At 37.4% G+C, this 17,371-nt stretch overlaps 1 protein-coding gene across 2 annotated transcripts in view; it reads left to right on the top strand.

Annotated features, from left to right (window-relative positions):
• Positions 1-10: 10 nt before the first annotated feature.
• Positions 11-17,371, top strand: part of rgs12a (regulator of G protein signaling 12a) — a 39,679-nt gene continuing 22,318 nt past the window's right edge. For both annotated transcript variants that reach the window (XM_048185698.1, XM_048185697.1), the window contains exons 1-3: positions 11-134; positions 915-2,834; positions 4,780-4,881. In XM_048185698.1, the coding sequence (XP_048041655.1) occupies positions 1,023-2,834; positions 4,780-4,881 (1,914 nt within the window). In that variant the 5' untranslated portion in view covers positions 11-134; positions 915-1,022. The remainder of the gene's footprint in view (positions 135-914; positions 2,835-4,779; positions 4,882-17,371) is intronic.

Genomic DNA, 17,371 nt, shown 5'->3' with positions numbered 1-17,371 from the left:
GCAAACGTTACGGTGCCATAGCGACAAGAGAATGACGCTTTGTATTCCCAACAATAGTGAATGGAAGTGGTTTAAGTCCGTCGCGCGAACGGAGTTCGGAAATAAACGAAGAAAAACTTTGGAATTAAAAAAAGGTAAGCGCCAGTCAGTGTAAACATTTGGTGTTAAAATATATGTGAAAGTTAAATGAAAGAAGTGCTCGTGGAACGCAAGTTTGTTTACATGTAACATATCGGAGTGAATGAAAAGCGTTTGGCATGTTACATCTGAGAGCTGTTTAGACACATTTGTATCTGTCTTTTCTTTCATCAAAGGGTCATTCACGTTTACCATTATCATTTTGTCAAATATTTAAAAACAACTGAATAGTTCATAATATATCACAAGTCATAGTTTTAATAAGAGTTTTTTTTTTATTTCACTTATGTAGTCCTGCGTTGTGACATATATTTACATTTTTAAACATACGACATTCAATTTGTACATTTATAAAATATTAATATGATAAATATTAAATATATATTTATGTAATACTACATATTTTAAAAAAATATTATAAATGAAAATCATATAGGTACACATTATACATGCAGTCTCAATTTATGAGCTGATAAATCTCGATCAAAATGGAAGTTAATTGTCTCGTAGATAATTGTTTAAAATAATTTATTATATATTATTCATTTTATATGGTATGACAGAATGATCAAAGGTTTTTCAACTTTCCTTAACTCTTTACAGTTTACACTCCAAATAATAGAAATACAAGGAGACAGATGTGCTATTAAAAATAGTCTACCTCTAGGGTGTCTCTGCTGTATTCTCGTTGTACATATTGTTGTACATGCATATTGTGTTCCTAATAACTCTTCATTGACAAGTCTCATATATCTTAGCCACTTTACTCCCCTCAGGTCTGACCCTTAGCAGTGCAGCAAGATGATTTTTCATGGTTGGAATTGTATCTGAACGAAACTGCATTACCTGTACAAAGTACTAATATTGTGAATTCACGCACTGAAATGAGAGTTCTGAAGCCAGCTGAGTCGACAATGAGACATTTGGACCGTCCCGCCAGCCCGGCGGTTCGCAGGGTGGAAATGGAGCGTGGCAGAGCTGGCTACGGATTTACCATTGCCGGTCAAGCACCTTGTATTCTGCAAGGAATAATAAAAGGGAGTCCGGCGTACAGTGTCGGACTGCGGCCCGGGGACCACGTCTTGCGTGTGAATGATACAGATGTGTCTGAGGCATCACATGAAGTTGTGGTCAAGCTAATCGGTACGTCGTCACGGTCATTGTGTTTGCTGGTCACATCTGTTGACAGGCCGCCCATGGCCTCCTGCTCCAGCGACGAAGAACTGGGTTGTCAGAGTAAGAGTAAACTGCCATGGCTCAATCCTGGAAAAAAGGACCCCTTCCCTGCTAAACTCAACAGCATGGAGCCAATGCTTCAGTCGGTTGGAAGTTTTGATACTGTCTTTGAGATTTCCGATCAGGGGACCATGACCGCCAGTCAAGAGAAGCAGAAAAAACAAAGACCTTTATCTGAACCAGATATGTCTTATTGGTTGCAGCAGCGTAGTAGATCCAAAAGCCACACTGATAGTCTCTCACAGTGTGACACATCTCGAGTCGTGAGTGAGGATTCTGTGTTTTCAGACCTTCAGAGTCAGAATGACTTTGTATCTGACTCCAGCATCCTAAATGTTGCAATGATTGTGGGATACATCAACTCCATGGAATTGGAGCTAGTAACGTCACAATCTGAGGAGGAGGCATTGCAAGCCATTCGTGAATGCATCAGTCAGATTGGTATTAAGCAGAAAACCCATTCATTGGTCATGATGAGGGTCAAATGCAACTGCATTCAGCTTTGTGATGACCGAGACGTCGTCCTGGCATCTTACCCAGCGGAGAACCTGGCGCTTTGTGTCATTTGCACGGAGGACAGCAGGTTTTTTGGCCTTGTCTCGGTCGATTCAACCAAAAATATTGATGTTGGGACACAGACAAGCACCCTTAAGACATTATGCCATGTCTTTTTCATAGATCCAGAGCTTTACGACCACAAGGAGCACCAAAGTATCATGAGGCACTTTGGGATTCCCTGCACTCCTGATCCAGACACTCAAGGCTGTTTGGATTTTCCTCAAACTCCGCACTCGATTTCACACTTCGTGTCCGTCCTCTATACTGATATGGGAGACTATATTGAAAAACTAAGACTGAAACTCGACAGCGAAAATCCTGACGAAGGACAACAAAATGCACGGAACAGCGGCAGTGGCAGTGACAGCGGGATCGGAAATGCTTCGCCCGAGGATAGAGACGGTCTCATTGGCCAGTGGAGCTTCACATCTCCAAACATTCCCAATCCACCACCGTATTATTCCCAGCATAGGATCAGCGCACTCCTCAAACCAGAGTGCAGGTGCCTTTTATCTGAACCACTAACAGGAGCTGCTCAACCTTCGACTCAGTCAGGTGTCTCAGCCAGGGTGGATGCTTCAGCTTTTACTCCACTTCCTCTTAGTATGCAATCTAACTTGCCACCTAAACAGACAACCAGTCAACGTAGACCTTCCTTTGGCTTAAAAGCTCGCTGGCAGAAGTCTCGTCCTAACAGCATTGAATGCTTGGTGGAGAGGGACAGCGATGAGCCCAAAAGTAAAACTAGCGTCCTGCCGCCTGCTATGGAACAAATTCCAACTCTCAGATACAAACCACTAGAAGATTTCAAACATCCTCAGAGAATGAACTTTACCCCACAGCTTGAGCTGACGACCAGGTTCTTCAGTAGTGCAGCCAAGCATAAGGACGGGGAAAACAAGGTCAGAAAAAAATATATAACTTGATCATTGATTTTTTTTATTATGCACTATATATAAAAACTAAAGGTTGTTCTTGTAGGTGATTTGCTAGAATGTTCTAGGTGGTCCTTAAACCTTAAAGGATTAGTTATCTTCAGAATTAAAATTTCCTGATAATTTACTCACCCCAATGTCTTCCAATGTTTATGTCTTTCTTTCTTCAGTTGAAAAGAAATTAAGGTTTTTGAGGAAAACATTCCAGGATTTTTCTCCATATAGTGGACTTCACTGGGGTACAACGGGTTGATGGTCCAAATTGCAGTTTCAGTGCAGCTTCAAAGAGCTCTACATAATCCCAGCCGAGGAATAAATGTCTTCTCTAGTGAAACGATCGGTCATTTTCTAAAAAAATAAATAAAAATGATATACTTTTTAACCACAAACTGCTCTGCGATGTGCGACACATTACGAAATCACGTTGGAAAGGTCACATGTGACATAGACGGAAGTACCGATCCAGTGTCTACAAAGCAAGCATGCAAAGAATAAGCCAAACGCCCTTTACAAAAACAAGTAAAAGAATGATCTCAGACAATTTTGAAGTTGGAGGAGAAAATTATATGGATTTTTTCGCCCTACCATGGTTTACTTCCGCCAACGTTACACGTGACCTTTCCAAAATGATTAGGTAATGAGTGGCGCATCACAGAGCAGTGCAAGACAAACATTTGTGGTTAAAAAGTATATACATTTTTATTTCTTTTTTTTTTTTTTTAGAAAATGACCAAATGTTTCACTAGACAAGACCCTTATTCCTCGGCTGGGATCATGTAGAGCCCTTTGAAGCTGCACTGAAACTGCAGTTTGGATCTTCAACCCATTGAGCCTCAGTGAAGTCCACTATATGGAGAAAAATCCTGAAATGCTTTCCTCAAACTTAATTTCTTTTTGACTGAAGAAAGAGAAACATAAACATCTTGGATGACATGGGGGTAAGTAAATTATCAGGGAGTTTTAATTCTGAAGTGAACTAATCCTTTAAGTATAAGTAAATCTTAAAAATACCTTAAAAATAGAATTAATCTTAAGTGTGAGTAACAGTGATGCTTGTAAGCATTAAAATAACTTTACATTAATGTAATTATCTTTTTACTGATTGCCCACTATTGTTTTTTTCTTCTCTCAAGTAGATCCTAGTTCTTTAAGGTGAATCAAAGTAGACAATCTTTGCTTTGTCTTTGCTGTCTGCCCAGCGGTCGGTCTTATGGAAGGTTTATTGCCACCATGCCCATTGTATTAAGGGCTTAATACAATGAGTCAAGGAACAGATGGTGCTGCAAGTATCAGGCACAGCAGATGGAGCTATTGGGTTGATTAGTGCAGTTCAATATGATTACGCCGGATGGATCAGCTTTAGCTTTATTAACAATGTCGGGAGTCACCTAGCAACAATTTGTCAGCCATGTAAAGGAACAGGAAAATTATTTCCTTCCTTTCACTGAGATGATTTATTGCCGGGTCATCTGTCTCTCTCTGACATGTTTAGTCCCACAGATTTAATTTTAAAGCCTAAATTTTAGATGGAAATTTTTAGACAGAACACAGAGTATTAATATATAAATTAAGTTAAACATTTTATTTAATAATTTACTTTATATATATATATATATATATATATAATTTTTTTTTTTTTTATGTCTTATATTTTAATGTCAATAGTGTTGCAGAATTTAGATTTTTCAGTCCTATGTTGTTTACAATCAATACATTTTTTGGAAAATTCTGATTAAACTACAAATTAGTTTCAAGTAACACGACTGATGGAGTGTAACAAATTGTAAAATAAATAAATATGCCTCTGTATTATAAGACATACAATAATGTTATTCACATTTGCTGTGGCATTCACTTTTATGAAATTGTAAAGGATTGTATATCAATCTCTGGTCAATGTTTGTCCTCTCAGGGATCTTTATTTTGGGCACTCACAAGGGGACGCTCCTCTGTTCGAAGAACATCAGGTCCAGCTAAACGTCTCAGTCTGGCTCATTCACTTAATGACCTTGAGGTAAGATATAGCAGTTTCTGCCTTGCCTCCAACTAAAGCACCCATATCATACTGTTAAATTAATTTTTTTTTGCTGCAGTGCTGATGCATGAAAACAGATATGGGTGTGTCTAAATGTTTTGTTATCAGTACATAGGAAGGTCAGTCTGTATTATGCTCCAATCCTGTTTTCAGTTCCTGCTCCTTTTTTTTATTTTATTTCTTTTCTCTCTATATACACAGGGTAGCCTTTGTGATGTTCCATTATTCTCAAGCAAAATCATGTTTTTTTCTGTTTTCAATAGACAAGGATAACCATGAAACTATTATTAACCCTTGGCACTCTGAATGACAGTCATGGTACCATTAGTATCCTCTCCCAAATGTAAAGAACCCTTTATGTGGCTGGGTAGACTGAAAACACACATTACTTTTAGCTTCAACCCTCACTTTATTGTTATTAAATTTATTATTATTAAAAAAATAAAGATTCTGAAGTCATGCAACAGCTTTGTGTGATGAACAATCTTAGCTTTAATTCTTATTCACTTAAAAATTCCCACTTCCCATCTGTCACCAACTTTATTTCAACCATATTTAATTTAAAGGCAGTGGAAAGCAACAACTGAGGAATAACAAAATTTCAGTCTGTTTGTCAAATAAAGCTATCATATGGCCTTAGAAGACTAGGAAGCAATACAGTGGAGAGTAATACACTACTGTTCAAATGTGGTGTCAGTAAGATTTTTTTTAATGTCTTTGAAAGAGATAAATGCTCATCAATGCTGCATTTACTTGAAAAAGAATACAGTAAAATGTTAATATTGTGAAATATTATTGCATTTTAAAATGTTATTACAATTTAAAATAACTGTTTTCTATTTTAATATATTTTGCAATGTTATTTATTCCTGTAATTCAACTGAATTTTCAGCATCATTACACCAGTCCATGATACTTCAGAAATCATTCTTATATGCTGATTTGCTGCTTAAGAAACAATTTTTATTATTATCGATGTTGAAACCTGCTTAATATTTTTGTGTAAACTGCAAACTAGCAAACAATTTTTTTCAGAATTCAGACAGTTCATAAGAACAGAATTTATTTTAAATAATTTGACATCTTTACTGTCACTTTTGATCAATTTTATTCTTCCTAGTTGAATAAAAGCATTCATTTCTTTATAAAAATCTTACTGATCCCAAAGTTTTGAACGGTAGCATCACATAAGTCAAATGGACTACTTCTGTGGTGCCTTTTTGGTGTGTTTTTGTCTTTTGTTTGTAACAACTAACAACATACCAGTTTGGAATGCCAAGAGGGTGAGCAAGTGATGGCCATTTTCGTTTTTGGGGGAACTGTTGCTTGGTTAAGTACTATTCTCAACCGACTGAGACTGATGAGTACATTTCAAACCTTTAAATATTATTATGTGCACACTAATGGAGTCATGTGAATTTTAACCAGCAAATTTCTTGAGGTTAGAAGCTGGAAAGGGTTTGTCACCTCTCCAAGTGTGGAATCTGAGAGGAGTAGGATTTCCCTTTGGCTTTTCCTGGAACTTGAAGCAGCCTTTTTCATGGACCTAATGCCCCTCTGGTGGTCAGGCAGACTGGAAAGTGTGGTTATGAGAACATCAGTCACGCTGGTGCTCACCAGGAGAACAAGAGCGAGAGGGAGGGGATGTGAAATGGAGAGACTTGTTTGCTTGGAAAATGCTTGGTCTAAGCATGTTTTTTTTTTTTTTGTTGCCAGATAACATCTAAATGAAAGGCCATTCAGCTCATTTCAGTAATGTACTCAGCAGTTTTGTGCTAAACTATAGAACCTGCAACAAACTCCACCTCTGTTTTTTTAATGTCAGAAAATGTGGCTTTTAGATAGTAGAATCTACTATCAATATCATAACATTGAAAGTGACCATATGATTGCTGTTTTCTTTATTCTCTTGTTCAGTCTGATTTCACTCATTGATGGATTGTAAATCTCTTCTGTATACTAATAGAATGCAAATTCAGTGTTTGACGCAACTCTCGGCCAGATCAGTATGACCTGATATCATCATAAAAAGGAGGAAGTACACCACAGTACACTTTAGAACACCATGGAAGTCTTTTTTATAAATTAACGAGTTAAATTAACAAGAGTTTGGACAGCTTCCACCCCTCAGACAGCACTTCTCTTAGCACTAAGACTGAGACAGGCGTCTTGATTAAGCTGTAGAGTGTTTTGGTAGCTCTAGTCTTGATGCTGCTTCCAGCACACGACTGCATATAAGATCATTACTGCCACTACTGACTGATAAAGTATGTTGTAGAGTCCTGCACACACAAAGCGTTTGTTTTTGCAGCCCAGTATGTGGAACCCTATTGCACACTTTTTAGTATGTAGCAGCAGTAGAGGCCTGTATGCTGCTGAGGATGGATAAGGATATGGTCCCAGTTTGGACTTTATCATCAAAACTATATTATGAAATGCTAATGAACACAATTGTATGTTGTTGCCGTTGATAGTTTTATAGCTCATGGTAGATTTATTTCCAAAGCGATTGGGATTTACAGCCGATTTACAACAGCTGTAGGTTTGTATCATATCAATGGTGAAAATCCATCTAGTATTGATTTCTAGCAATTTCTGGTGCAAAAAGCTGGATAGTTCAACCAAAAATGAAAATTATTCCACTCACCCTCAAGCCATCCTTGGTGTATATGACTATCTTCTTTCAGAAGAACACAATGTGGATATTATATTATATGTTTAAATATATCCATAGTTCTCCAAGGTTTAAAATGGTTTTGAATGGCTGCCCAAATTCTGAAGATTAAAAAAACCCATCCATCCATAAAAAAATCAATCCATACGACTCCAGGGGGTTAATAAAGGCCTTCTGAAGTGAATCGATGCATTTGTGTAAGACAAGTATTATTATTTAAAACTTTATTAAGTAAAATAACAAGCTTTCGGCACGACAGCCATATGCATTCGACGTATGTCCAAAAAGAGTTAACTTCCGCAACGTTTTACACAATGCCATGACGTTCTACACTACGTCATGACGTACAACGCATGGTAAGTCATGTCATTGAGTTTCTTCTTTCTGATGAACACAATCGGAGTTATATTAATAAATATCCTTACTTTACAACTTGGTAAATATGGATATTTTTCTTATACAAATGCATCGCTTCACTTCAGAAGGCCTTTATTAACCTCCTGGAGCCTGTGCTTCAAATAAATTGTGCATTCATTGAGATGAACTGAAATAGTACGCTTTACAGATCACTTGACAGAGAGCGAAACTCTCAGGTGCTCAGTCAGAGTGTTCAGCAAGTGAAAATATCTCTTTGTGTACCAGTTCCAGATTGTAGAGGTAGCTATTCATTTAGTGATAAACTCCTCAGTTTCATGTCCGCCTTCCGCTATAATTGTTTTCGCTCTGCACATGAGCTGCGAAGGGATCGCAAGCAGAAATACGCCATCAACTAGGCTTTATTGTCATTATCGTGGCAAGACTAATTCTTACCGTGGGGAGAAATTTTCCCGGTATATGCTGGGTTGTTTAAACCCTTGTTTGGGTCAAATATGGCAAATCCAACCATTTTTAGAGTATATATAAGAGTTGAGTCTATGTGGTAATTTTATGTTCAGAAAACATTTTTCTTGATTGGTCGCTAACGCAACACTTACACACTTTTCTACACTATTCAAAAGTTAGTGTTTTTTTTTTTTTTTTTTTTTTTTTTGCAAGGAAATTTCTTTTAGCATGTTGCTTGCCATAATCCAGTCATTTCAATAGGAATCCATGCAATTAGGAATTTCGCATGAGGGTGAAAGATTGCACCATGCAGATTTCGATATGGGTTCATGCTGATTTACCACATTGACAAACAGAAAGCTGCTTGGTTTGAAAGTGACTCCTGTGTGAGCTGTGCTTCATACATCGCGTTTCGCTACACTATTGACAATAGAGGATATAACTTGTTTTCCACATGAAAATGTGGAAAAACCTTTGTGTGATCCACTGATAAAAAATCTCAAAGGTTTGCGAAAATGGTGCTCAATATTGGTGACAAAAAGTTGAGAAAGTTCAAATTCAGAAACTTTTTCTGCAGCCCAATATTAACTAATGAGAATCTCAGAGAGTATACTTATAGTAATTCAATTTGCTGTATTCCTGCTTGATTTCAAACTGACCTGACTCTTTTCAAACCCACACAACTCACCTTAAATATTCCTGTCTGTCAAATGCTCTATCAGAGCTTTTCCTAGGTCATAAGAACTCTTAAGAAAACATTATGCAAGTGAGAAAGTCAAGATGCCTCAAATCATAAACTTAAACTTTTTGAGTTTCCTCTCAAATCAACATGACATCACAGCTTTTTTCCGTAGGTCTGAGGGAGTGAGGATTTATTGCTATCAGAGTTAGTGGGAGGAGGAATCTGTCTGAAGCACAGAGTGAAAGGAGATGGGAGGAGGGAAAAGGACGGAGCGCAGAAGGGAAAGTCAGACAGTCTGAACGAAGGGACAGACACACTCACTTCAGCTTCATCCTGTGAACTCACAGAGCGTGCAGCTGAATGGACAAGCTTATTTACATTGGGTGTCTACAGGAGCCCTGAGGACTAATAATACTTAGGAATGGAGCCAACATTAACTCTTCACTCTACTGTAAGTTCCCTCCTGAGGTCACTGCATCTGTTTTGGATAAAACTCTGTGCGTGAGGCTTGTTCTTCATATATTTAGAATAGATATTTTGTAGAAATTCATTCTCCAAAGTGTTTCATTTGTGCATGTGTGGTCCCGCATTGGAATGTTTTGGTCAGTGTGGAGTAACTCCCTGAAATGTTTTGGTGAAACCTTTATACTTACTAAACTTTGAGTAAACCATACTTGAAAAGGATGACATCAATGCAGAGTTTTTCAGCTGGACTCAAACTTTCCTCAAACGTTCATCTGGATTGGTCTTCTACACTGAAACTGCTGTGTTAAATATAGCCTTAAGCAGTCTGTGAACACTTCTCTAAGTGTATTCACTTTCACACCCCTTAGTGTTATATGCAAATATTGTTGCTTTGTTTGTTCTTTCTTTAATTTTTCATCATGACTTAACGTTCAAAGATGAGGCAATACATGTCCTCTCCTTTGACACAAGTCTGTACTTGGTATTCATTCTTCTTGGATGATTTGCCAGTATTTCCAGTATTTTATATCCCATGTGGTTTGACAGTTGCGTTTCTGATTCTTTGAGCAGAGGCCACCTGTTCTGCTAAAGGGCGATGTTTTCCTTCCCTAGATGCGTGGCCTCCCCGTGCTCCCAGGTCTGGTAACCCAAAACCACATGCTATGTGATTATTCCTCTCTCCAACAGAAATGTTTCCTTTGACCTGATTTCGCTTATATGGGCCGTTCACACTAAGGACAAAAACTATAAAGAAAACTATAAAGTTTTAATAATCGTTCTAATCCTGCAAGAATAGAGAAAAATCCACACCACAGCTTTAACAATATTGACACAGAGGAATAATTTTTTCCAGCTGATGACAGCCAATCAGAAACTTTATAATAAACAGAACATTATCATGTGTTGGTGTGGATGCAAATATAGTTATCATTTTTGTTCACTTTTTAGTTATTGTTCTTGACGTGAACAGGCTTTATTACATTTTAAAGGGTTAGTTCACCCAAAAATGAAAATTCTGTAATTTATTAATCACCCTCATGCCGTTTTACACCCATAAGACCTTCGTTAATCTTCGGAACACAAATTAAGATATTTTAGTTGAAATCCGATGGCTCCGTGAAGCAGTGTTTTGAAATCGGCCATCACTAAATAAGTTGTTATTTTGTTTTGTTTTTTGGCGCACCAAAAATATTCTTGTCGCTTTATAATATTAATATTGAACCACTGTACTCGCATGAACCGATTTAAATATGTTTTTAGTACCTTTATGGATCTTGAGAGAGGAAATGTCATTGCTCCCTATGCAGGCCTCACTGAGCCGTCGGATTTCAACTAAAATATCTTAATTTGTGTTCTGAAGATGAACGAAGGTCTTACGGGTGTGGAACGGCATGAGGGTGAGTAATAAATTACAGAATTTTCATTTTTGGGTGAACTAACCCTTTAATAGGTATGCCAAGCTAGTATCTCCAAATGCTGTAGTGTGATGCGCTGTAGATCAGTGACTCTTAAAACTTTTTGACTTGAAGCCCCCTGTTACAACACAATATTCAAATATTATAATTTATTATATGTAATATTAAAATTAATTTGAATAAAATTCGTCCCTCCATTGACATACACAACTACCACTGATGGTTCAAAAAGTTAATAAAAAGGTTGTAAAACTAATCCATATGAATTAAGGTGGTTTAGTCCAAATTTTCTGAAGAGACATGATCACTTTATATGCTGAACAGATTTCATTTAGGCTTTTATTCAAATATAAACATTCATCAACTCACACATCAGTTGTGGTAAATGGAAGCTCAAGCATGTTTGTTTGATGTGCGAGAACCAATGAGGTCCATTCTCGTGTTAGGGGCCGTGCGGTGCGTTTTACAGGTGCATTGAGTTGAAATCATCCCATCTTTTCAGAATTCCGCAAGCGCGCCGCAGGTCATGTGACAAGAACCAACCGATCAGCTTCAGCCTTTCCGTAACAAAACATCAAAAGTTCAGCCGATTAACTGATCATATCTGTACAGGGTGGTTTTTATTTCTTCATATCTCCATAAATATATCTAGTAGTAGAGCAAGGGCTAGAAATCAATGTATCCTTTGCTGAAGCTTTCCTCGTATAGATTGTGCAATGAATAATAAGTGTTTAGACATGTACATGGGGGAAAAAAAAAAATTAAATTAACTCCAAGGCCAACACCCTGCTCACCTCCATCTGCATTCACTGTGTCCACCTGCTGCTCCACAGCCTTCTCCTTCACCCAAGAGCTGGCGCATCAGACGATAACACAGTGTCTATAGAGTGTGCATGTCCATAGTTCCATTGTGTCCAGTGTAGACAGGGTGTAACACAATAAATAATCACATGAAAGCTTTTGAGGAGTGTCTGACTCAAATGGACATACACCATTGTAGCTCATTAGTGACTAATTGTTTCAAGACATTGACTTGTACAGATGAAAGAAGTTCTGCTCTGGTTCTGGTTAACGGTCTGGTTTTGTTTGATGTGGGTTAAACACAGATTTTCTTATGCTTGCATTTCTTTTTTGTTTGTTTTTATTTGTTGGAGATTTGGACGCAGCCAGGGGGCTAATTTTCTTTCTTTAGCTCTGCTCTGTTTTTCCTGTTTGAGCCATTTAGCAACTGCTTTTTACCCCTCATTATTAACCTTTTCAAATCAGAACTTTATGCTTCAGCAACCTTAGATCTGCCACTGCTTTCATGGATCATGGCCTGCCATCATTTACATTTTTGTGCTTGGCAGCTTTATTGCAAAATAAAGTGCATGTATCACAGCTTTCTACGCAATTGAAACTTTGATGCTTCAAAAAGTTCATAAAGAGATCGTAAAACTAATCCATATGAATTGAGTGGTTTTGTCTAAATTTTCTGAAGAGACACGATCGTTGTCAGTTTCAGTTGAAAAGGCAGTCTATGGAGAGACAGAAAGCTCTCAGATTTCATCAAAAAAGTTTTCATTTGAGTTCCAAAGATGAACGAAAGTCTTAATTTTTTGCTGTGCAGCAAAAATGTTTTTTGTTTTTTTTGTAGAACCTCCATATGTTCCATGAACTATTTTCTTTATTCCCAAGCATGCCACGGTCATTTAACAGGTTGTCTCCTTCCAATAGTCCACGATTGCTTTGAAAGCAGTTGGTGGGTATACACTTGGTCACAGGGAACTATATTTGTCAGGAAAGAGATCTACCCGCATATAATTATGAGTGTTAGGTTTCAGTTTGAAAGACCGCTGTTTCGGTACAAAGAGAGGGAGGAAAGAGAGAACGTTTGAAAGTGTATTTGGGTGGGGTCATGGATTCAGCTTAGATGATGATGGATGCTTTTCCTCCAGGACTTACACTTACACAAAGGAGTGGAGAGATGTTTATCCTGTGCAAATCGCAGATGCAAATGTGGCACTGTGTAAATGTTTGTAGAAATGTCCCTTTTGGGCATTTGTGTTTAAGCTTTTACGCTACATGTGTATTAGTTTGAAATGTTTGCCTCGTGAAACACTGCTTTGAAATAGCTCTGGCAAACCTTAAAAGATGTCTACACAATTTTAACAACTTCAAGATCTTGCATCCATCATTTATTTAGATATTAAAGATTAGATATTAAACTTCATTTAGATATACTGTAAGTACTTTCATTTAGCAGTAAAATTCATTTCTTACAATGTTCATTGTATAAAAAAATCAGTGAATAAACTTTATGTGCATATATAGCCAACTATGCCAACTGTAATTTAGTCTGATACACAGGATTGACTTTCACTGATTCACAAAAACAGTTTCTAAAAAAACTAGTTTAGAAATGTTACCACCATTCACACAACCCATAGCCACTAATGACACACTCTGAATGTGGATGACGCATAAAAACATCAATAGAAATAGAAGGATGCTGTAACTATAGATCTCGGGTTAGATACTGTATTGTATTGTAGTCCTTTGTTTTGTAGGATGTTCTGTCCAGAGGCCAAACATTCCGACACTGTCCTCCAGTTGTGACCCCTTTAGTGAATGTGATATCATTTACACATGGAGAAGATCCAGTCATTGTTCCTCATAAGATCCAGGTCAGTGCGATTTTTGCACTTTGTCCTGATGATTACAAGGACAGTCTTCCACAAGCAATGTATTCAAAGTCAGCAGTTAAAATATCGCTGTGGTTCCTTTTATGGTTGGGAAGAGAACACATGGCCTTGGTAAACAATATTTTGTGGTTTCCAATTTGCATTTGGTTTTGTTTTTCATCCTTCACTGTAATCATGTTGTTTAATTGAGATGTTACTGCTTCTGATTAGGTGAATGGCAAATCATAGTGTTTTTCCTTTGTTTTAAATTTTCTGGTCTTATAAATCAATGAATGCTGGCAGCTAGTATAATGAACACTTGAAGTTTGATCAAAGTTTTGATCAAACCATCTTATCAGGCTTTCCCTTCCTCCGTTGAGCTCAAAGGAAGTCTCCTCCGAGGTTTCTGATGTTATTTTCAGGGAGTTTGTTGTCTGCCAAAGATAAGAGGAAGAGATTTGTTTTGCCTCCTTGAAAATGTGTCTAGAATCCAGAATAGAATTAGCTTTGCTTTAGCTCTGGGCTACAGCTTAAACTAAACTTTAAAAGTTTTTTTTTTTTTTTTTTTTTCAGCTGAAGTAGGGTGTTCATCGGTCAATTTATAAAGTCAGATCAAGCCTGCTTACCCAACAGAATGGATACTTCCTTAATCTTGAGCCATTGACTGAGAATAAGCGGAAACTAATATTGTAAATCTACAGCCCTCTTTATCTCTCTCTCATACTTACACACCCAACTCACACACATTCAGAAGCTCACAGTCTATTCTCAGAAACTTACACACCAGCCCAGCCTATAACAGGGCTGGCAAACTCTATTTTTTCCTACCACAGTATCTCCAAATACAGTTGAGACTTGGTTTGAAACCAAAATGAAAAAGAAAAATGGCATATAATATAATCACCCTTCCCTGGTAGCTTCAGTCTGGGAAAGGCCCACCCATCATGTCCAGTGCTAAGAGAAATAAAACTGTCTAAATTTATTCATAGATGCTTCTTCAAATAATTACATATGAAATACAAACTGAATATGTCTCATTTTGTCAAAAGGATTGCTGATGAAGATGTTTATTGACCAAGATTTCATCAACAATAACGAAGACAATATGCAAAAAGGCAGTAGGGGCTCAGTTATAGAAACTAGCCACCAGGGCGGTACCCTGAGAACTAAATTTTCCCCTAGGGCCATTTTCCTGTTTGCATTCACACCAACAGTAGGAACTCTGAACTGACTTAAGCCAGCCGACAGAGATGTCATTTAAGCGCGCCATTTGACAATGTCAACAACTCAGTAGCGTAAAGGTTGAGAAGTGTCTGAACTTCGGCATTGGTCCAGCTATCGTGTATATATGTTCATGGAGTTAGTTCTTGGATTAAGTATATGTAAACTGTGTGTTTACATGGTGCCAGTGTTTCGTATGGCATACGTTCGGCCAATCAACATAAACTTAGGTTACTTGTAGCTCCTATAGACTTTATTCAAAGCAGTGCCATGGCAGATATGAAAGCGAGGCTGTGAGGGATAGACTTAAAGTGTTTTCTTTGGCATCTGCTGTAAAAAGCTGTATAAAGCTCCTAGATCACTCATAATTTCCCACAGCTCATGTTGTCATGTTTGAGTTTTTTGTCTACTGAATATTCTTGGATAGTATTTTTGCAGAGTTTCGTCAGCAGAACAATCCAAAAACACCTTAAATAATTACAACCCACTAAAGAGATGTATGTCTATCCCTCACAGCTTCGCTTTCATTCCTGTTAAAAGTCAAAGATGGCACTGCTGTGAATAAGGTCTGTTGTGCTAGATTAGACCCTACTCTGAAGTAGGAGCTAATTTAGTCGCCCCCAAAAGGCGTTCCTATAACTAAAATCATTCCTAGTTCCTACAGTGCAAACACACCAAAAAGCGAGTACTTCTGCCAACTATAAAAGCGTTCCTGCAATAAGCCCTATTGATATATTTTATAAATAAATGGTGCATTTGAATCAATTCTTTCTACATTCTTCTTCTAAAAAAATAGTGCATTGTTAATATCTGGCATTGGTTTTTTTTTGGTCTAAATTGACACTCAGATTTATCTTTTTTTATTATTATTTAGTCTTATTTTGATAATTGTTGTCACTTAATGTTAATTTCATAAACTAAAAATTAATAAATTAAACAATGTTTTAGTCAATAGTACAATGGACTAAAATTAAAGGTGCCATAGAATGGAAAATTGAATTTACCTTGGCATAGTTGAATAACAAGAGTTCAGTACATGGAAATGTAAATCTTCTTATAACCTTCTTATGTAAATCTCATTTGTTTAAAAGACCACCGAAGAACAGGCGAATCTCAACATAACACCTACTGTTACACAACAGTCGGGATCATTAATATGTTACGCCCCCAATATTTGCATATGCCAGCTCATGTTCAAGGCATTAGACAAGGGCAGCCAGTATTAACGTCTAGATCTGTGCACAGCTGAATCATCAGACTAGGTAAGCAAGCAAGAACAATAGCGAAAAATGGCAGATGGGGGAATAATAACTGACATGATTACATGATATTTTTAGTGATATTTGTAAATTGTCTTTCTAAATGTTTCATTAGCATGTTGCTAATGTACTGTTAAATGTGGTTAAAGTTACCATAGTTTATTACTGTATTCGCGGAGACAAGAGCCATCATTATTTTCATTATTAACACTTGCAGTCTGTATAATGCATAAATACTACTTTATAACATATATACATTCTTTATAAATCTCTCCAACAGTGTAGCATTAGCCCGTTAGCCACGGAGCACTATCAAACTCATTCAGAATCAAATGTAAACATCCAAATAAATACTGTACTCACAGGAATCGATGCATGCATGCAGTATGCATGATGAACATTTTGTAAAGATCCATTTGAGGGTTATATTAGCTGTGTGAACTTTATTTATACACTGTATTATAGTCGAGAGCTCGGGGGGCAGGGAGCGCGAGGATTTAAAGGGGCCGCGCACTAAATCGGTGCATAATTAATGATGCCCCAAAATGTTCTACGGCACCTTTAATTAATATCACATAACTTAATTTAGGGACATTCTTTGTCTAAAGGATGAAAATTAAACTCTCTCACTAAACCACCCCCAAATAAACTTTGTGAAAATGAAGACAGGGAATAGGTTAACTGGTTAAAGTTTGAGGAAGTATCAGTTGATATAATTTGTGTGTCACAGGTTAGTTATGATGACTACAGTAGAAGAATTCTGTTGGTGTGTATCGTATTATCATATGTTGGGGGCCGACTGAACGTGTACCGACAAGATTTTTTGTATCGCTATCTGATCCTGGGTGGAGATCTTCAGTTATTCTCACACACAGTACACACAGTCACCCACACATCCAGTTGCAGTAATGAACCCAAAATCACAGACAAAGAGAAGAAGCCTCCTGACTATGAGTCTCATTAGGAGACTTTCTTTCAAGAAAAAGCGTCCCCCAAGAGCGGTGAGTTTGCGCTACAGTCTTTTTCTCTGGTTGAGATTGTTATTTTTTTCTTCTTCTTTTTTTTTTCCAAAGGCAAATAATCAGGCTAGGTTAGATCAGCTGCTTTACTCATTAGCTGTTTTATCTCATTCCTGCACTCCCACACCGGGCAGCTGCGGCAGGGAGTCTCTGGCTCAGCTGGACTTGAGACACAGTTGTTTCACGCTCTGATGTTTCCACAGTTGTGTGTCTGGACGTCTGTCCTCACTTTACTTTAGTTTCAATGTT

This window comes from Megalobrama amblycephala, linkage group LG3 (genome assembly GCF_018812025.1).
Source record: "Megalobrama amblycephala isolate DHTTF-2021 linkage group LG3, ASM1881202v1, whole genome shotgun sequence".
NCBI classification, from domain to species: domain Eukaryota; kingdom Metazoa; phylum Chordata; class Actinopteri; order Cypriniformes; family Xenocyprididae; genus Megalobrama; species Megalobrama amblycephala.
Note: the sequence above shows the minus strand (reverse complement) of the source record. Positions and strands in the feature narration are given on the sequence as shown.